General features: G+C 38.5%; 1 protein-coding gene across 4 annotated transcripts in view; it reads right to left on the bottom strand.

Annotated features, from left to right (window-relative positions):
* Positions 1–22,526, bottom strand: part of OSBPL1A (oxysterol binding protein like 1A) — a 187,203-nt gene that overhangs the window by 88,855 nt on the left and 75,822 nt on the right. For 2 of the 4 annotated variants that reach the window (XM_069468506.1, XM_069468507.1), the window contains one exon: positions 15,466–15,572. In XM_069468506.1, the coding sequence (XP_069324607.1) occupies positions 15,466–15,572 (107 nt within the window). Of the gene's footprint in view, positions 1–8,459; positions 9,072–15,465; positions 15,573–22,526 lie in introns of those variants that run through there. The other 2 variants (XM_069468508.1, XM_069468509.1) reach the window with 2 other exon arrangements.

Here is a 22,526-nt window from a genome sequence, read left to right as displayed (position 1 = left end):
AAGCTGCTACCTAAAAATAGCTTGCTCTTATATAATCACTCACCACAGATTTGTATATTTTATACATCCTTGAAATAAATTTCTTTTTTAGAGAGCTAAACATTTTTAAAAGAAGAGAAGTTTAATCATAATCTAAACAAATCTTATTTTCAGAAGTTATTGCTATTTCTGATGAAAATAACTAGAAAATGTTATATTTAACAGAAGTTACACCACAGTAACTCTAATTTTTTAACTGAACTTTATTTGGATTATATATAGTACACCTATTTTAAGTGCATAGTTCAATATATTTTTACCATTATATACCCCATGTTAACTAGCACCACTATCGAGATATACAACATTTCCATTACCCCTTTTCCCCACATTCTCCTGTGCCCCTTCAGTCACTCCTGACCTCCTCTCCACCTCCAGCCAAGGCAACTACTGTCTTGAGTTCCATAAGCATGGATTAGGCTTGTCTGTATTTGAACTTCAAATAAATGGAATCAGGCAAGAGGTACTCTTTTGTGTCTGGCTAATTTCACCGAGTATAACATTCTTCAGATTCATCCAAGTTGTTGCAAATAAAAGTTCTTTCCTTTTCACTGCTGAGGACTATTCCACTGTATAGCTATTCCATGATTTCCAACTCGACTTTTTAAACACCTTCAGTTCTGCCTCTGACAATAGTTTGCTTTTATAGAATTCTGATGTTCTATTCTGTTTTGACAAGTGTTTTCATGGCTAATAGGGGGAAAATTAAAATATGCTGGAATCACAACTCGGATGGTTATAGCTCCATCTGAAGAAAACATTTGAAATATCTTAAAGCAGTGCTTCCCAAGTTTTGCCCGTATATACATTTACTCTATGCTGGGCGTTATGCTAAATACATAGTCTACGGTCTTATACAGTCCTCCCCACACGGTCTCGTAAGGTCTGCCACTGAGCTATATGCTTAAAAATAGCTAAGATGGTAAATCTTATGTATATTTTACCAAAAATACAGTAAATTTTTTCCTCCAAATATTGGACTAAAACATATAGTTAGGATTACTCACACTAACATGAAAAAAATGCTCTCATTATTTGCTACATATTTTAACTTGAGTCCTTGAAATTATCTATAATAAACTCAATTAATATCAAAATGTATATATGCTTGACATAAAATAAAACCATAGTATAAAGTAAAAATACATTCCTAACATTATAAAAACTATTTACTTAATACTACTTGCAGGAAAATCCCAAAATATAATCACCGTACATGAATGCACTCTGGGGCAGAACCACATTCAGCTAATTCACAAGAGAATTTAGTAATCCAGTGACTGCCAAACTGTGAGGCTATGAAAACACAGAGCAATTTCTGCAGGGGTAAGGCCTACAAGTAAGTGATGGAGCCTACACAGATACTGTGGACCAAACAAATCTGGCTCTGAATTCTCTTAAGGCCAAAACAAAGAGAAAGACAATCAATTATGTCCTTTTAATTGTTCACAGAAAAATAAATAAATAACAGTTCTTTAGGGAAAACAAACTCCCTCTTTGCCCTTGGCTCTAATTTCTTACCTAGGATTATAAATAGGGAAATAAGAATATTAGAAATTGAGGATATAACTCCAGCTTCAACTCAGTGAGGGCCATTTTTCTGCAAATCTAGAGAATATAGTCCAGGCTATAGGATTCTGACAGTCTAGTTTAATCTTAGGATAAAATTTAGACTATCTGGACAAATGAGAAAATTCTGTATCTTCCCCAAATACGACTTCTACCAGGCAAAATTTTCACAAAAAGATGGAGAGCAATTTCCTGTTGAGAACCTGGAATACAGGGCATTCTGTGCAAACTCTGAAGACATTTCAATATTCTTGGTCATATTCTTATCCTATTTCCAAATTTGGTATCCTTTTGTCAAACAGAAGTTAGCTTATACAGGTGGCCATACCAGCTTTGAAAAAAGGTGGACTGTCTTCTCTTAATGTATGAATTTTCCTAATTCAAGGCATGGATGATAGAGTTGAGTTGTTCTTCAGCACTAAGTCTGGAGGCAGAATCCGAGACTTAGATCTAAGTTTTACCCCCTCCTAGCTACATAACCTTGGGCAAGTAAATGATCCTCTCTTGGCCCAGGTCTCCTCCGTAAAATAAGAGAACAGATGGATCATTTTCAAACTGTGTTCTACGGAGGTGCTGTGGTGGACAGGGGTGCTCTTACTTTCATCTGTCTTATGTACTGACATCCAAATCTGTCTCTACTGCCAAGAAAAACTTTGAAAATCACCAGACTAGATGGCTTAGTCTAACAATCTAAGACTGATTCTATGACTTTGGAATTTTAAACAACTAATCGATAACACAAAGTCAAATTATCAAAAAGAAATGAATATTCAAAATTAACACATTTCTATCACAGGTAAGAGATTTCACTAAAAATTGTACTCACAAAACATCATTTCTAATTCAGCTGTTTAGAACCCAGAATAACAACAAAAATCTCCCTCATAGGAACATTAGGATAAATGAATGCTGACTTCTCAAGTAAGCTCAGAAAGGCCCACTGTCCCGAATGTAGCAAATAGTAACTAGGCAGAAGATCAGAGGATGTCACTAAAACATAGCACCCGGCCAGGAGACATAACAACATGTCCATGTCTGCAGGCTGAGAGGTTATGCAACCCCCCCCCCCCACCAGGGGACAGACATCTCCCCTGAATCTCTCCCAACCACTGGGCACAACTCCTGTGCTTCTTGTCATTCCTGTCACCACCCACTGCTGCCCAGAAGGATTTCTCTCATCCAACACACCATGCCACAAACCACTCTTGCTCCATTTCTGTCCCTGAATTGTGTACTAATTCCTTTTAAGATATTTTCCTGAGAATAAAGCAGGGAAAGCCTGCCTTATATAAATCTGATGGGTTCATCCTCATCTCATCTGAGTCTCACAGCAACCTGTGAAGCAGACAACAAGGGTCTGTGTTAACAAAGCCATGTCACACAGGAAGAAAGTGGGTCTTGGAGTAAGTGGCCCGGAGTCAAAGAGCAAGAAAAGCCTCCTGCTGCTGAAACCCGTGCCTCGGGACTCCGGGTACCAGCAGGTTCATGTTCTATCGGCTCTGCCCTCTTCCCAGGCTTCCCCATCCTCTCCCTGGTTCTGTCTTCAGTTGGACTGTATAAGAAATAGCAAAGATTATGTGGTAAATAACAGTGAATCCTCCAGAAAACCAGATGCAGGTTATCCTGGCTGTTTCCTCTTTGGTGCCAGGGCTGAGGTGCTTAGGTAAAGGAATGTATGTTAAGCAGGTGATGAAAAAATCCTCCAAGAATAGGGTATAGAAAATAAGGGAGAGAGAAAAGAAGTGGGGAAAGGGAACAAGGGAATGATGATCATTCTTCTTCCACTGCTCAAAGTACCAAGCGATAGAAAGGATGGTGGGTGAAGGCGCGGGAGGAAAAGAAAGAGGAAGAAGGGAGCAGCAAGGTGGAGAAAAGAAACAGAAGTGCCAAGCAGTGGAAATAGGAAGAGGTGGGCAAGAGAAAAAACTGGAAGTCATCCAAACTTCCTGTAACTTCTAGGTGTTTTAATATTAGGAGAGGATTTATACTACATACATTAGCCGTCTTCAGGCTAGAAAGATGGAGTCTACAAAAAATAATCTAATATAGATTAGTAGAGTCCATAAATAATCCAAGTAGTGGCTAAAGCTAGCAGTGGTATATTTACTAAATCATAGAATACTGGAAATACAACTCAAAATCTGGAAAAGAAAAAATTTAGAACAAATTATCCACTTTCAAGGAGCAGAAGTTAATAAATGTATGGATACTAGGGAAGAAAATAAATGCAAAAAATAATACAGGTAATTGTAAAAATTAATTTAAAAATGATGTCATAGATAAAGCTAAAGACAGTTCTTTGCAAAGAATCAAAAAAGCTTTAATGAGACTAATGAGAGAAAAACATACACTAAGATCCATTTGAAGAGAGAGAAATTTATTTAGAGATATCCAAATAAATATTGGGAAAAAAATGTAAAAAGATTAGGAAAGAGAATACATACTTACAGATCCAACTTAAGTTAAAGAGACAATACAAGACTATTATGAACACATTTATAATAAATTTCAAAACTTAAATGAGGCCGGGCGTGGTGGCTCACGCCTGTAATCCTAGCACTCTGGGAGGCCGAGGTGGGCGGATCGTTTGAGCTCAGGAGTTCGAGACCAGCCTGAGCAAGAGCGAGACCCCATCTCTACTAAAAATAGAAAGAAATGATATGGACAGCTAAAAATATATATATAAAAAAAAATTAGCCGGGCATGGTGGTGCATGCCTGTAGTCCCAGCTACTCGGGATGCTGAGACAGGAGGATCGCTTGAGCTCAGGAGTTTGAGGTTGCTGTGAGCTAGGCTGACGCCATGGCACTCACTCTAGCCTGGGCAACAGAGTGAGACTCTGTCTCAAAAAAAAAAAAAAAAAAAAAACAAACTTAAATGGAAAGGCTAAATTCCCAGAAATATATAACTTGTCAAAACTGACCCAAAAAGAAATAGAAAACTAAAATAGTCCTATAACCATTAAAGGTATCTAGTTAGCAGTTTTAAAAAAAAATCTCACAAAGATGGTTTTATAAGAAAGTTCTAAATTTTCAAGGAAGAGATCATTTCAATTTTATAAAACTTCTTCCAGGGAACAGCAAAAGAAGGACTACTTCCAGAGTCATTTTATGAAGCTAGTATAACCGTGATACTAAGCCCTGATAAGGACAGAACAGGAAATTACAAGCGAATCTCACTCATAAACACAGATGCTAAAATCCAAAAGAAACCAAATCAAGGAGAATGTTAAAGATAATATATCATGACCAAATTAGGTTTATTCCAGGTACACAAGGATAGCTTATCATTAGAAAATGTCCAAATATATAATTTCCCAGCTTAATAAATTAAAACACCATATGATCCTTTTACTAGATTAAGAACATCTGATAAAATTCAACACCCTTTCATGATGAAAAAAAATTCAACAACATAAGAACGAAATCTGGTAAACGGTATTTGTTAAATGCCATTCTTAACAGTGAATCATTAGAAGTTAGAAGCTTACTTTTTTTTTTTTAAATCTAGGATGAACATGAATTCCCACCAACCCAGTTTCTATTTGACATTGCCAAGAAGGCCCTAGTCAGTATGTAAGAACAAGAAAAAGAAAAAGTATAAGGATTGGAGAGAAGAATAACATTGTAATTATTCAGTTACAGATGTCTACAGAGACTGAATCAAAGTCTATCTTCATTATTTCTGCATCCTCACTTCCCTCATATTTACTCCTCTGCTCATTGCAATCTGGCTTCCTCCCATGTCGTGCTTCTAAATCCTCTTTCATCAAAGACTTCAATGACCACCTGACCACCAAATCCAATGGACGCACACTTTGGTTCTTACCTTACTTCCAGGAACACTTGTCTCCCTTGACCTCCTCTGTTCTGTAGTTTCTCCTGCCTTCCTACCTGCTTTTTCTCAGTAATCTCTAGAGGCTCCCCTTCTTCCACTAGTCTTTTAAATGTCAATACCCAATCCTTTGATTTCTAGCTTTTTCAGGCTGTACTTCTCCTAGGTGATATTATTCACTCCTCCAACCTCAATTTCCATGCTTACTTAGGTGACTCCCAATACAATGATTCCCAAATTTTTATGGGACAAGCAAGGACAACTTTACTTGAAATGTCAACATGTCCCAAAGGCAACTCATCTTCCCACACTCCCTTAATTCCCTACCTTAGTCACCTACCCTGTAACTTGTGCCATAAACCTGGGAGTCATCTATGACTCCGCCTTCTCCTTCATTCCCCACATTCCATCTATTATCAGCTCTATTTATGTCATTTGTTCTTGAAGTATCTCTCTGCTCTGTATCTTCCTTTCCTTTTCCACAGTCACTAACTTGGTTCAGGCCCTGATTATCTCTCTCTTGAATTCCTGCACCTGGTCGTCCTGCTTTCAGGCCTGTGCTCCTCTGATCCTTCTCATAAGGAACAAATCTGATTAAATCTGATTAAAATCTTTCAGTGATTCTAACTGCCCAAGATAAGTTTCAAACTCTTTAAGCATACTTTACAAAGTCCTTCAAAAGACACGCTTCTATTCATTTAAACTGGGTTTTCTCTTTATTCTTCCAGTCTTAATGAACAATTTGCTAGAATTCACCCTTTTCTGTTGCTTCTGGGTATATTGCACCTTCTGTAAGAATCTATTGAGTCATCTGGCCCCAGTAGTAAACTCAAGTTTTATTAAGACCGACTGATCTAGCAATCTCTTACAAAGTAAATGTTCTGTAAATACTTATTGAATTAGTCAAGGAAAAAAATTCACAGAAAGCAATAGATATCAAATCCACAATGGACCATTATAAAAATGTGTAGGAGTTACATCCTTAACTCCCTTAAGTTAAAATGAAAGGAAAATTATGCCTAGATAACTCATTCAAAATTCATCAGGATAAACCTGCATTCTATATTAGGAACAGGGTAGGGAATAAGACAAACACAATTGCATGCAAGTTATAATCTTGGTACCATTGTGAGATACAAAAATTCATCAGGATAGACCTTGGCTCATGTCAAGTATAATAAGCCTAACACTGACTCACTTTCCCTCCCTCCCTCCTTCTCTCTCTCTCTCTCTCTCTCTCACACACACACACACACCCCATGCTAATTAAAGTCTACGCATTTTTGTTCAAAAATTCTCCAAAAAGTTATCAAAATAAAATCAAGCTTCAGTTTGCATAAACTTCATTTTATTTATAACTTATGTCCTAGCTGCTTCCAAAATTAATTTGTAACCATATATCTCTGGATTATATATAAAATAAGCTAAAAATTCAGGAATACAGGCTGAATGTAGACCAAGTAACAACTCTAAATTTCTACCTTTTAAAGGACTTAATTTTTTCTTATAATCCTCAGAGTTGATAAACAGTCATATATTTGAATACCAGGAATAGTAACAAATTTATCATGCCTTTTAAAAAGAATGTAAATGATAAATGTTATAAACTGTACACAAAGCTTAGATTATGATATTGCATAATTATTTTACCAATTATTTTATATACAATATTTAAAATGTACTTGGACTGTATTTATAAACTACCTTGAATATTAGTAAATACATTTTCTTTTAATATGGAAAATCTAACAATTTCTTTTCCCCCTTTCTGTAAGGTGTACAACTGAGGGTAAAGAGATTATGCAGGTCACTTTCACCATCAAAAAATCTCCTAATATTAACCTTTACAGGGTTTCTAAAGAGGGGAGACTACAGTCCAGCAGCTATTAATACATTCAGACTGATACAAATCCCTTTAAAACTCCAGTCTAACAAAAGTAGTACTGGGACAGAGGCTGAAATAGCTCTCTGGTCTTCATGTTCAGATTAAATATCTATTACACTAAATATAAATTGAGCTTCCTTGTCAAAGACTTCACCTTCGGAGCTAAAAATCAAACATCACTTGGACAAGAGATTAACTTTGGTGTGTCCTCAAACTGAAAAGAGAGTTTGCATTTAGACACCCATATTTCAGCCTACGCATTATTCCACCAACACACATTTCAAGCATTTTTCTCTAAGCAATGCTATGCCTTCAAAATAAAACATTAATTCTGTCTTTGAACCTTATTAAAATGAAGAAACTTTTAATAGCTTTAATAACTCAGAAAAGCTGTACTAAGCTCTTCCCTGGCATTTTCCTCTCCTTACTACCTACCCTCCCTCCAAATCCAGAAAAATCCAGCACAACAGCAAACACAAAACAACCAGCCACATATCCTGAACGCTAGGGAACGTGATTCCCCACCGGCTTAGGCTACAAAGAAAGCCTGTGAGTAATCAAAAATCCTTAATCAAAACATTAAAGTTAAAAGCCACCTCCCCATTCCCCAACACAAATATAATTTCCCTTTCTCTCCTCCATGCACTCGTGCATTTCCCCTCAAATTCTCGGAATTTTAGCAGCCTCTGAACAGTGCAAAGTTCATCTCAATGTCAGCCAGAGCAGAGACATGCGAAAAATCACTAACTTGGAAGGTTATTTAGGACAACAATGTCTTTCATCGTCTTACTCCTCCCACTCCAGCCCCACTTGACCTAATACTAATATTTAACCGAAAAAAAGGTCAGCGGGCTTTTCCTCCAGGGGCTCTTCCCGTAGGAACCCCAAGGCAAACATACCCAGCAGGAAGACCCGCACCAGGGAGAGAGCAGGGTCCCCCCGCTTGGCGCACCCCTCCCCATGCACCCTCAGCTGCACTTCGCTCCGCACACACATGTCCAACTATTCTTGGATCTACTCACATCCCTCGATCACGTCTGGCCGCCCTGCCCCCTTCCTTCCCCAGCGTCCTCCTCCGTCGCCCTAGGCTGCCCCACAAAGCCACAGAACAGGCACACACACACCCACCCACCTGGGCCGGATCCGTGGACCCCGGCCGGCACGCTCCACCCAGCGCTCCGCGGTAAGCTCCTGCTCAAATGCGCTCGGCCTCTTCCTCCTCCTCCTCCTCCCCGCCAGCCGAGCCGATCCGGGAGGCGCGACCCAGGGCGGCCCGCAAGGTTTCCCTAAGTCACCTTCGCGCGGCCCGCCCCTGACTCCAGCCCGACAGCAGCGCCCGCCTCCCCCAGCGAGGTCGGGCAGAGGCGCTGCGCGCCCGCGGCCCAGGACTCCCGCACCGCGCCGCCCGGCCGCAGAGCTCCGCGCCGCTCCCCCGGCCGCCAAGCGCTCGGCCGCAGACCCGCCCTCCAGGGCTCCGGGGAGAGTGCGAGCGGCGGGCGCGCGGCGTGGCCTGCAGCAGGCGGCTCCCTCCTCTGTCCTCGTCCTGGGCCCTCCTCTCCCCTCCCCCCAGCGTCGCCGGCTGGCGGAGGCGCAGGTAGGGACCGGCGGGGGAGCCCACACGCGGCTCCTCGGAGAAGGGAAGTAAGGAAACTGCTCCCAGTGCTCGGCCGAGCGTGGCGCCCAGGCTCCTGCAAGGTCCTGGAGCGGTTTGTGTGCTCCAGCCCTCTCCCCGAGACACCGGCCCGGCCGACTTCCAAGCGGCCAGCCCGCCCCTCGGGAAACTCGGCAAAGCAAAGGAATCCTTTCTTCCCCAGTCTTGCCTGACACTCAGGTTGATGCTGAAGAGCTCATGTTTACGGTTCCACGACGACCGACACACAGTCTTGACATGTTTATTGTTTATACCCTAGTTGGGGCACGATTTTTAGCAATGAGGAAAACAACGGCATTAATCCTACTACCATGAAATCTACTTACGTGAAATAGATGGTTTCTTATTCTAGCCAGGCTTGAAGGGCAGACAAAGGTTCAAAGGACAAGAAAACCCATTATACCACACTTAAGTGGGATGTTCAGGTTAATGAAATTTTTAGTTAACTATAATGCTGTAGTGGAAAATAAAAACACACATAACTTTTTGTTCCAGCATAAGTTTCAAACCTTTCTGATGTGTATAGATCTGTCCTCATACTTAAGTGAGCCCAGAGTAACAAAGAACAAAATTAAATACTTTTTAAACAAAAGATCCTTGAGTACTTTAAGTTCTATTGCAATAGGTGGTAGCTCTAATTGCACCACAGCCATAGAATGTGTAAAAGGCCATAAAAGGCCGTGGAAAATTGGGAATTGATGCCAGTGAGGTTCCATAGTGTCTCTGAAAAGTCAGTTTCCTTTTTTTTTTTTTCATTCTAAATTAAAAACTAAGTATGATTGTATTTGGAAAAGTCACATTTGGCACTAGGGAGGAGCCCTTGCTACAGAATCCTCCCTAGACCTTGAAAATTAGAGAATGAATTCAGTTTATAAAAGTAGCACTAGGTAGCAAAACACTGAACAACAAAAGCTACTTTGTTTTAGAAGGCAATTTACAGAGCACCTAAAATGTGCCAGGTACTGTACTGAGGCACTTCACATAAAATAACTCATATATATACTCTCAATTTCAGATGTGGAAATGGAATTCTTAAACATATTAATGTGGTCAAGGTTGAGGTAGCAGTGTGTAGATACAGTTGGTCTGATCCAAACACATGTATTTTTCCTTTGTGCATTCATTATTCATTCATTCAGATATTTATCAACCATCTACTACATGCCAAATACTATGCTACTTAAAAATAACTAAGACACTGGCTGCTTGCTTAAGGAGCACCAGTTTGTGAACATATAATTATACAATGTGGTAAGTGCTAGGACAGCAAGGAATTCACTGCATAGGAGCGACACCTAACCTAGTTTTGAAGGGTGGAGACTGGGATTAGGAAATGGCGGTGATGATCCAATAGAGCAATCTCGCTGGCTTTATTATAACAGAGTAGTAATGGGGAATTTGTACGTTAGGGTTGGGGGAGAGGAAGTAAAGGGAGATAGGCAACCAAGATATAAAAAAGCAAATTGACAGGACTTGATTAAAGGTAGGGGTGAAGAAGGAAGGTGAACCAAAGACCAGCTCCCATGATCCTGGCTTGAGTTACTGAATGGCAATTCTATGAGTTGAATGGATAACTCAGTTTAAGACTCGTTCTTGAAATGCTTCTGATGTAAACATACATAAATGTTCAAAAGGCAGCTGGATATACTGGTTCAGAGCTCAGGAGAGGTCTAAGGTGGGGATATCTGAGTCACCATGGAATTCTAGTTAAAGGAGTAGGTGAGATCACTCAGGGAGAATGCTGAGAGTGAGAAGATCACCCACAGAAACCTAGGGAGTACTAATATTAATATGTAAGGCACAGGCAGAAGAAAAGATGCTTTAGAAGGTGATTGAGAATCAGCTGCCATAAAAGAAGGAGAAGCCAGAAGAGGGAGGCACTGTGAAGGCCACAGAGAATTCCAAAAAACAGGAAATTGTCAAATGCCAAGTCCTTCAAAGGACAAGTAGGACAATTTTAAAATGTCCTCTGATTTAGCAATAAGGACATATTGGCAAGAATAGTTTCAGTGGACTAGTTGGGGAATGAATAAGTAGAAACAGAAAATATCACATTTTCAAGAATGGAATTGGAGAAGAATATAGGAGACAGATAAAAGCTATAAATAAGGGAGTAGAGAATTCCAAAGAGAGGAGCTATTTTTTGAAGCAAGGCCCCCAGAAAAGCAGGATGGAAGGAGACAGACGCCTCCAGCAAAAGGAAAGAAGGAAGGATGGGAGCAGATGCAGATAAAAATTGGAGTGAAGGAGTGGTATGGAGTTGAGGCATAGACAATGACTACATTATGTCTAACAGAGAATTATGCTTAGAGTAGAGAGAGATGAGGAAACTAGAGAGAAGAGAGGGTCAGAGAGGGGTGAAGGCCCAAAAGAGCTGTTGTAAACATTAGGAAATGAAAGAGATGAGGTCACAAAACGACTAAAGGACTGCTGGATGGCAAAGGAAGCTAAATGACTATAAGAGACCATGACTTTGTAGAGTTATAAAGTCCACACATGAACACACGATTTCTCTTCAAAGATTATCAGCATCTGGTCCAGAGAAGCAGTACAGAAGTCTAACCTTTCAGACGATTCCAATGTAGAGTCTGAATCTTTCCATTTCCCCACAAACCTAGTACCACTATCACTCCAGTCATACGGCTGGGTCACAGCTCTTCAGTGGTCAGGAGATTAACATGAAAGGATAAAATATTTTATAAGTGAACTTACACTAAATAGGCAAGTTCCTAATTTGGAAAAACTGATTTGACTAACATCAAGGGAGCTCGATGATACACAGAACAAGGAGGGCACCAATGCTGGCTTCTGTGTGACATTTTAACCACTTCTGAGATCATTCTCTGGTGAGAAAAACTACAGAAACAAAAATAATTTAGGAAACCAGTTCCTAGCCTTTTGAATGGAACTCTCAAACAAGGGTAAGCACTAACATTCTGTTATATTTCCAACTATACCAACCTAAAAGCATCTTGTAGGTTTCTCTTTAGTAGCCTATTTTATACACTGAGATTTTTTTCAACAATGTAAGCAGTTTTATTTACAAATAAAATCTGCCTATAATAATGCCTCATTTATTTACAGGTCATATGAAAACCTTGATTATGTAGGTCACATCAGTGTATCAGTGATCAAGCAAAAAAGCACCCAGATACCACAGAAACAGAAGGCACAAAATCCAGGAACAAAGGCTGGCACTCAATGTAAATCCTCCCCTCCCCCTAAGTTTCTCATATAGAGCCAGCTCATTCTTACTGTGGACATAATTTTACCAAGTTTGGTTATGTGATTTTCTTTTTAATAAACAGGAGATTAGAAAGAGTAAATCAGAAGGGATCAGTATTCCACTGCTAGTGGCAGGCACTCAGTCGATCTAAAAATCAAGCATGGTAAATTTTTTTTTTTCTCCAGGGTCTTGTTCTGTTGCCTAGGCTGGAATGCAATGGTGTAATCACAGTGCACTACAGCCTTGAACTTCTGGGATCTAGCAAATCCTCCCACCTTGGCCTCCCAAAGTGCTAGGATTACAGGTGTGCATCACCATGGCTGGCTGTAATTTTTAACAACCTACAAGAGTAAATAAGAATTCAAAAGGCATTAGCAGGACCAGACCATTTAGTAGAAAAATACATGGTCATATAAACATTATCTCTTGAGAGCATCTCTGTATTAAGGCACAGAGTAATTCTGAACATGCAAAAGAACAATCCTGAGACACCTAGACAACATAAAATTAAGTTAAAAAATTTTAAGTTAAGTAAATGTTAACATTTGGAATACCTGCCATCAAAAAAGATTCAAATAAAAACAGTTTTGCTGCTGTGGATGCTGGGGTCACTCACATCTAATTAGATCCTTATTTTGTGCTAGGCACTACACAGGTGTTTTAAACAATATTATCTCATTTACTCTTCAAAACAATCCTTTTTGGTTGGTCACTACTGTAAAGAGGATATTGTATTGAAAAACTGAGTCAAAGAGAGAGTCAAAGAGAGAGCCAGGAGTTAGACCCAGGTCCAAGAGAGTTCAAAGCTTATTATGATTGCTCTTTTAATAAAACTTCCAGATAATAGAAATGTAATCTATGATGCCAGATAGGGCACTGCTGCACATAATTATGTCACTCTGACCTCAATTAAGCTATTAAATTCCTATGTTGTAATTCTCGAGCATTTGAAAGACTAACTTTAAGGGTGCCATTTATCTTTCAAATATATTCGGGCCTTGTTACTCTCTGTAATCTCATTTCTGAGAAGGAAATCCATGGATTCCGCTAAGGGTCTCACAGAGTTGATACTTCACCAAATTACTGAAAAGGTATCTTAAAGACACTCTAGAAGTCTGAACATTAAATGCCAGTTACTAAATGAACACTGTGTTCCATGCAGTATGCTCATATACTCTACATACAAATTATTCATCTACGTACAGTTGATTCCCCACACCCAACTCTGAGGTGTTGACATATTTTCATTTTACAGAAACTTGTCCAACAGTTGCTTAGAGAAAGATTTAAAACAGGTCCATCAGACTTTCAGACTAGTGCTTCTAACAACTTTCTATAAGGTCTCCCTTCTTTGAAAGATGAAGCCATCAAAGTTCAGAGAAGTTAAGTAACTCATTGTCATTTTTCTATAAGGTCTCCTTTCTTTGAAAGATGAAGCCATCAAAGTTCAGAGAAGCTAAGTAGCTCATTGTCATTTAAATAAGGATGGAAACAACAAAATCCTTCTAAGAATAGTCAAATTTTCTTTGGACAATACCAACTTCCCCTAAAACAAGATAAACCCAATATTTAAGACATAAAAGCTCCAAGATTCCACATGAGAAGAAGGGTTATGCAAGTGTTAATTACATTCCACCTGAGAAGAGGGACTACAAGTGTTAATTATATAAGATCCTACCATAATAACTGTTCACTGTTATTCAGAGGGCTTACTACCTATCAGGCACTATGCTAGGCATTTTGCTTACATTATTAGCTCATTTAATCCTCACGACAAATTTAAGAGGCTAAAAGAGGTTAATTAATCTAAACTTTAGACGAATACTCCTGTGCATCTAGATTTTCACAAAGAGAAAGGTTTAGGCTATTTTTTTTAAGCAGGTAATTTAAAAATTTCAACAGGTTGACTGACTTCTCCAGAAATTAAACACAACATCAACATAACACATCACTTTTAATCTAGTGTTCAGCCTTACGTATCTAGAACAAAAAAGCTATCAATATATCCATCAGGTACCACATAAAAGATCTGAGTGAAATTTGATTTTACAATGTACTAAAATAAATGCTACACAAATCCCATGACATCACTGTTAATTTCAAAGATGTTCTGCAATGCAACCATCCTATTCAGATTTATTCAGAACACTAAATCATTCCTCATTTAAATAAACTAGCATATGAAATCTGCAAGCCACCAAAAATAGAAATGCTGAAAAGGGATATCTTCAAAAAGTATTAGAAGAATCAACCATTTAAAATGTTTAATGAACAATTATGTTTTCCTCTGATAGTTAATAGAATTCTGTTGACCTTTTATAAGTTTGCTTTAAATAATTCACATTATTATTTCCATATTTTCTTATTCTTCAATTAATATATAGAATTTGTGGTACATATAGTAAACATAGCATTTAAAACACTGTATATAAATTCTCAATGCTTACATTCTAATCATGGGAAAATAAAATTTTAGATCTTTACATATCAGAGAAACACATATAAAACCATTTTCATCTATCTTGTTCTACCAAAACCTAATCTCTAACCAAAAGGTACAAATAAATTGCAACAATAAATTTGGTACCTAAATCTAAAAAGCTGAAGATTAAACATACATGTAGAAATTAACAAAATGGAAAAGAAAGCCTTTTGGCGCTTGCCTTACATTAAAATCATGAAAATGGGAAAAAAGAAAAACAAAACAAGAAAAATCCTAGTTCAGGCAACCACACTATGTCTTTACAACTTTTCAGTCCTTAGAAAACGAATTCTTAACGGGTGAGCATACCACTCTTATTCATATTTGGAGAAGCAAATAGCAAATTGTTAAAGGGGAAGCAAGCAAGGGGAAAAAAAGCACAAAAACTATTTAATCCATTGAGCTCAGTTTACATAAGTATGATGGTACTCTATTTTCTAGAATTATTATATATTTTTCATATAAAGGCCTTCTGCTTCTAAAATTTTCACATCCCTCTTATTGAAATGTTCCAACAACCCTGAGTAGATCAACTTTAAATATACTTGTTAAATACAGCTGTATCAATAAATTCTAAAGATAAGAACACAAGCTATTTCAGAATCATCCTGCTTACTTAAGAATAAATAAGTTATAAAATTTGGTGGAAAATTAAGCTTTCGTTTCCTTTAATATAATTTTTTCCTACTTTTGAACAATTTGGAAGCAATGACGTAATGGATGATCAAGCACATGACGCCCAAACAATTATTTTAAAAATTCAATTCCAAACTACCTACCCCTTCTTGTTTAGTGAAGAGATTAAGGCAATCGCTCAAAGCTGTACAAGTTTCTCTAGAAGCTTCAGAGACAACTTCGACTTTCTGAAGAAATGATGGAAGCATTTCTATAAATAAAAAAATAAAAACAATGAGTGGGATTTTAAGTAATCTTAAAGCAAACTGGGACCACAAAAATATTTTTGTATCTACTAACTTCATGTTTCCTTCTAGCTGTCTTAAGCAACATATAGTGTGTTTCTTGGGCATCATTATTAAGCACCTGCTGTGTGCTCAGGGCACATAAATTGGTATGGAAAAAGATAGGATGAAGCCTTCTCCTAGAATGGCCTATATCCTATAAGAAGAGCCAAGATCTAAAAGAAAGTTTATAGGAATTAAATAATAATGTAACATTTAAGAAAAGCAGCTGACAAGGTAGACAGACAGCACTACTTATAAGACATTAACATTTCCTTTCATGACATTCTATTCTAGATAAATAATTTTATTTAGGCCAGGTGCAGTGGCTCATGCCTGTAATCCTAGCACTCTGAGAAGCCAAGGTGGGAGGATCCCTTGAGGTTAGGAGTTTGAGACCTGAGGAGTAGGAGCCCGAGCAAGAATGAGATCCCATCTCTACTAAAAATAGAAAAATCAGATGAGCATGGTGGCGCGTGCTTGTAGTCCCAGCTACTCGGGAGGCTGAGGCAGGAAGATCACTTAAGCCCAGAGTTGGAGGTTGCTGTGAGCTAGGCTGATGCCACAGCACTCTAGCCCAGGTGACAGAGCAAGACTCCATCTCAAAAAAATAAATAATAATAATTTTATTTAAAGGCAAATGCTAAAAAGAGACAACTTAAAGTATTTCTGTAGTTGACACAGTGGATAACAAATCTGAAGGCAGCATTAACTCAACTTCCTTTAGTTCTTATTTGGACAGACACTTAGCATAATGTTTTTTACTCTCAAAAATGTGTCCCTACGGAGGTCAAGTACCTTTTAGTATATGTTTAAGTTGGGAACAAAGAAACAGTACCAGTATCCTCCCCAGTCCCCCAAAGAAAATCTCAACCCACTTAATAAATTAAAAAGTGAAAGCTCAAAATGCACAAATATCACTTAAAAACAAGAGAAACGTACTTTGCTGAAATAGTTCCTGACTTTGTCGATTACAATTAAATCTGTCCCTTTCATCAAATAAAAATCTTAACATTTAAGAAATCTTTACATCAAAAAATAGCTAAAAGGAGAAAGACAAATCTGTAGCATCCTTTGTATTTCAAATAATCTTGACTTAAAACAATGTCCTTAAAACATGGTAAACAAGGTCAATAAGCAAAAGCGATCAAGTAAATCCAAATGCCAGCAATTTGCAAATATTAGGCCATAGAACACCAGGTCCCATCAAGATGCAAAATTTTCAAACGGGAAATGGAGTGACAGTATGAGAGGAAAATAAAGTATAAGATCATGTCGTTCAATATCACTCAAGATATCAAAACAAATCTACCAGGAACATATACCAAATTATTTATAGTCATTATTTATGGGTGATGAAATTATGAATATCAATCTTTATTCTTTTTTCAAATTTTCTACGTTAATGTGATTTATTTAAGCAAAGAAAAGCCCTATTCTTGCAAAAATTATTTCTCCAAATTCCTAAGGCAAAAGGGAGCAACAAAAGGACAGAGAGTGAACAAAGAAAGGTATGAACAATCTTTCATTGTATCAGGACATTAAGAAAGACCAAAAGATATTTCATCACATTTTTTCATTTTATGGAATATAGTTTCCTGGTGTTAGCTATTCTTAATAAACCCAAATAATTGGAAACTACTACATTCTGAAATAAATTTGACTTTACATTCTTTATTTTCCATTTTGAATCTTTGATAGACATTGTGAAGATTTATTCGCTACTTAGTTGCTAAATAGCAAAAGACAGCGCCATATGCTGGTGCCATACGACTTAAATAGGACCTCAACAGATGTTTCACACGGAACTGTGGACTGTGTACTGCAAGGAGATGTACGAGAAAAAACAGACAGCCTGTGTCTTCCACATATTTTCTGGGTAATCTAGTAATTTTCCACTTTCATGGCAAACATGATAGGAAGATGGAAGCATAATTATTCACAGATACATTTCTTTTATTAAATACCATCATATGCTTATCATCCCCAATTTTGTCTGTTTTAGATATTTCATATTTTAGATACTCGTTGATAAACATAAAAGCAAACTTTAATTGTCCAAATTCATGTTTAGGAACGCTTACAAACGTTATAAAACAAAACTGACTGTGCAAGCTTCCAAAAGATATTCCAAAAAACATAAAGATAAGTTTTTATATGAATCCACTATTGAGAGTGTGTCAAAATTCTTTTGTCCAAAACAGAGCCAGAAGTTATCCGATTTCTCTGGCCGTCTAGTATTAAAACAAGAGTTTGAAATAAATTGCATGGTGGCACGGTTTAAGGATTGGTGAACCCTGGCATATGGTACACTGCAGTGAAACATCAGGGGCCATTCAATCCACACTGGCATCCTTCTTATATAATGATGTTTACATATCGTTACATAAAAAGAAATAAAACTGCTAAGCTTCTAGAAAAGTGATCCACTGGGAATCACTGCAAATATGTTTTAGCCAGTTAATATTTAGAGACTAAGTTATCATGAATCAATGCAAAAAGGCCACTAGGCGACCTTATTTGGCCTACTATAAGAATGTGATGCTATTGACTGTGAGGAAAAAAAGTTATTTTTTTGTACTAAAAATATTTTTAAAGTCATGAAACCTGCTAGAAGATCATATTGGAAAAGCTTAACTTTAGAAACACGTATAAAAAGCTCACAATCTGTTGTTTTTCATGATTACACTGTATAATTTTTAATTGGGTAAGTTTTAAAGTAGTGAGAAAAGTACTTGTTTCTTTATATACTAACAAACTAACCCTTCCACTGTTCTAATCTAAAAGAAGTCCATGCTCCCTAGCCTATCATTTCAGATGCTCCATAAACTAAATCAGTTATCAGCTAGACTGTTTTCCTGGAAATAATTTTTTATGTAGAGCAAGTCTTCTACTTTATTGCCTCCAAATCTTTGTTCAAGATGTGCCGTCTTCCCTGAATACTGGAAATAACAATAATTCATATTCAGATGCTTCCCCACTTGGCAAAAAATTTATTTCCTTTCAAGGCCTACTTCAAATGCATCCTCCCCCATGAACCCTTCCTTAAATATCACTGTGGGACGTGACCTCTCTCCTAGACTCCAACAAGCCAAATCAATACCTTAAATGTTTTTTTTTCAATTAAACACAAACAGGAGAGAAAATAAATAGCCCCCAAACTAAGAAGTCTAGTGATGAAGTTAAATAAAATGGGAAATAAACGAAATGCAATTTCTCTTTTGTAGGTGATATAAGATATAAAACCATGATTTTATCTATTTTTTTGTTCGAATTAAAATGATTAGCTTGAATCTAATCATCCAGTAAACAAATACCTCTGACTATTCTATCTCTGTATCTATATAATTTACATTTGTTGCACTGGAGGACATAAATTATATAGCCAAAGTGTTATGTATTAAGCCTCAGTTAAATAAATAAGAATAGAAAGGTAATACCAGGAATGTTATGAGACATAAATAGCAAATAAGTTGTGCACATTTTAAAAAATATTAAATATCCAGAGAACTCTGAGAGTTATCACTATAGACTAGAGTGATCAAGTGATGAATGGAGTGGGACTTGAATTGGATCTTAAAGAACTAATATTTTTATTGCTAAATATAAACCCAATAACATAAACATATCTAAAATATCTATAATTATTACTGCCAAGTAGTGCTGAAAATACTAGTCCTGAGGGGAAGACAGTTTCAGAATTCTGCTCAAGGAGAAGTCTAGCCAGGTGAGAGGATTTCACCTGCCATTCATGGAGTGGCAAACACACGGAAAGTACCATGCCAGGTGCTGGAGGTAAGGGTTGGTAAGTAAGAGGGAAACTGTCTTCATCCTATAGAACTTGCTTTCTAGCAAGAAAAACAGAAAGCAAAACAATTACTATTGAATGAATAGTACTAACCACAGAGAGACTTTATTTTTTTTTATTTTTTAGAGATGGGTCCGGCTCTGTCGCTCAGACTAGAGTGCAGCGGTGCAATCATAGCTCACTGCGGCCTGAGTTCCTGGGCTTGGCTTCTCCTGCCCCAGCCTCCCAAGTACCTGGGACTACAGGTGTGCACCGCCACACCAGCTAATTTTTTAAAATTTTTTGTTGAGATTGGGGTCTCAACTATGTTGTCCAGGCTGGTCTTGAACTCCTGGCCTCAAGTGATCCTTCCACCTCAGCCTCCCAAAGTTGTGGGATTATAAGATTGAGCCACTGCACCTGGCCCAGAGGGAGACTTTAGAAGAGGAGGGGGAAGCACATGGTTAGTTGGAAAAAATAAAATGAATATTGTTAAAAAATTTAGAAAAGAGAATACCAATCAAGGAGACCTTCTGGGGTCAAACAAAACAGGAAAGCAGCCAGCAGAACTATGGAATATGTTTTTTGTTTTGCAAATGAGAGTGAAGTGAAGCAATAAGGAAAATTAATTTTAATCAAATTCAGTAAAATCTCCATCAAAGGCTATCACTGGATTTGCATCACTCTTGACTGAACTGTCCAATGGGCTCCTCACCTTATGGTAATAACCTTATGAGAAAAACAGTCACATGAAGTAAACAGTAATTAGGGTGGAGCCACACATGATCTCGGGAGCACCATCTGTAGGAAGGTCAAGAGAGGAGTCCTGGGAAGGTTGGTGCCATGAAGGATAAGACGAAGAACTTGATGCTGTATTAAAAAGTTAGTTTAGTCTGCAGGCTTGAGAGAACTTCAAGGCATGATGCTTGCCTGTCTTCTACAGACTTTGGCATAAGTAAAAATGAGCAATAAACCACTTAGTTCCACAGACACGTTGTCTCACCTATTGGACTCCCGACCCTTGCTGCTTGAAAGCAAGCTTGGACCTAGGACAGACGCTCCCTCTCCAGTGCCCTGCACAACAGGCCTGAGGAGGAGCTTGTGCTGTGGCTGACTCCTTTGCGTGCTCTTCCTGCCCCTTCTAACACCCACGCACGCTGAGCCTGCCCAGAGGGAGAGACAGCAATAGGAGCTCCATCAGTGAGCAGCTGGGGCTATGACAGGGAACATGTAGGGTGATTAGGAAACATACAGAAGAACACTTAGGCTAGTCTTAGAGAAGTCAAGGAGAAGTTTCTGGAACCTACCTGTAAAAGATAAGGAAAAGTTACTGTTTCACACCTTGGGAACAACATATGCTAAGACTCTAAAGGATGAGAAAAGTTCACTGCTGCTGAACCGAGAGTAGAGGAAGGAAGAGGCCAGAGATGAGGCAGCAAAACTGAGTAGACACAGGTCATGAAGTCAGTCAACTTAGAGTTTAGGTTAAACCCTAAGGCAATGAACACTTCTGGCAAGGCTGTGGCAAGATCCAACTTGCGTTTCAGAGGCGTCCCTCCAACCACCCTGAGCCACATTCCACGGAGGCAAGTGGAGGACATAAAGGAAGCGTGCAACAGGGGGATGCAGGAAGGGGAACAAGGCACAGAGATACGTGAGAGAGAGAACTGACCGACAAAATACGTGCACGGAGAAAGGAGTTAAAATGACTCCAAGGGTTGGTCTCGGGAAAGAAACTCTGAATTGATGATGCATATTTTGAGATGAAGACAACAGAAAGAACTGAGGACAAGAAAAGAGAAGAAAAAAATGACAGGAAAAAAGGGGGATTTCCTTGTCATGGGTTGGAAACCTCTGCTCTACCCCCAATCCCACTCTACCCTTGAACTTCTGAATACACGACAACGAAGATTTGAACACCACCTCAACTACTGCAGCCAAGCGAATGTGATTGTCCTCAACAAATTCTACCTTACACTGTAGATCTGGTTATGAATCTGCAACCTTTTCCAGTTCATAGATTGTATGCTCAGGGGTAAACCTAGAATTCTTGATTCATTCCAGACTCTTCATTGGTTCAAACAGGACCAGACACTGACAGTGGTTTCTACTAGCTGTGTGATCCTAAGCAAGTTTCATAAAATGGACTTAACAGTTATGTACTGCATAGGGCTGTTACAAGGCACAATTAACACAGATGCTCGGCTTACTGATGGGGTTATGTCCCAATAAATCCATCATAAACGTAAAGTATCACTTTTGCACCATCAAAAAGTTGAAAAATACTAAGTTGAACTACCGTAAGTTAGGAACTGTCTGTATTTATAAAGTGCACAGACCAATGCACACAAAAAAAGCTGTATGTGTTTGCCATTATAACAGACAACTATTTTGCCAGATAATACAATTGGTGGAGTACTGATATATTTTCTATTAGAAAGAGCATGGGATACTTGTGGTACTTGGCAAACTAAATTGATGGGGCCATCCCTCCAACCCATAAAGATACGGAATAAAATAACATACAGCAAGAGTTTGAAAGAATAAAACCCCCAGCTATGCTAGAAACCAAGTGAAAAATCAAAACTGATAACAACAGGCACATGCCAGTGATGCGGGGTGGGTAAGGTCAAGGGTAGAGCTGGAGGTCAGGTAGAACACAAACCGGGAGGATGAGGAGGGGAGGGGGTACAGCCACATGAGGGGAGGATGTGTGGTTCTGGCCTCCCAAGTCGAGGGGGTAAAACCTTGTACAGGGCCAGACCCCCGGTGAAAGCAGGAAGGGAGAAACTGCCCCTGGGCTCAGCGAAGCAGTAAGGAGGGCACTTTGTGCCTATTGCTCTGGGTGGGAAACGAGAACTAGAAATCTCTAGCTTGTGACACACCTAGATATGAAATCCAGATTAAAACTATTTAGCCTAGAAGCAGAGAAACTTTTACAGCCTCAACAGGAACAAACACAAAACTACTCTGTGTAAGGACACCTCTACAACCCAGGAAGCAGATAAAAACACAAGCTCCACTGAAGAAGAGCTCTCAGTAAAGTTATAATGCACTGTCAGAGACATTTAGCAAACAAAACAAAAGAACAGGT

The sequence above is a fragment of the Eulemur rufifrons genome, chromosome 5, assembly GCF_041146395.1.
Source record: "Eulemur rufifrons isolate Redbay chromosome 5, OSU_ERuf_1, whole genome shotgun sequence".
In the NCBI taxonomy this organism is placed as follows: Eukaryota; Metazoa; Chordata; class Mammalia; order Primates; family Lemuridae; genus Eulemur; species Eulemur rufifrons.
This window is presented reverse-complemented; position numbering and strand designations above follow the sequence as displayed.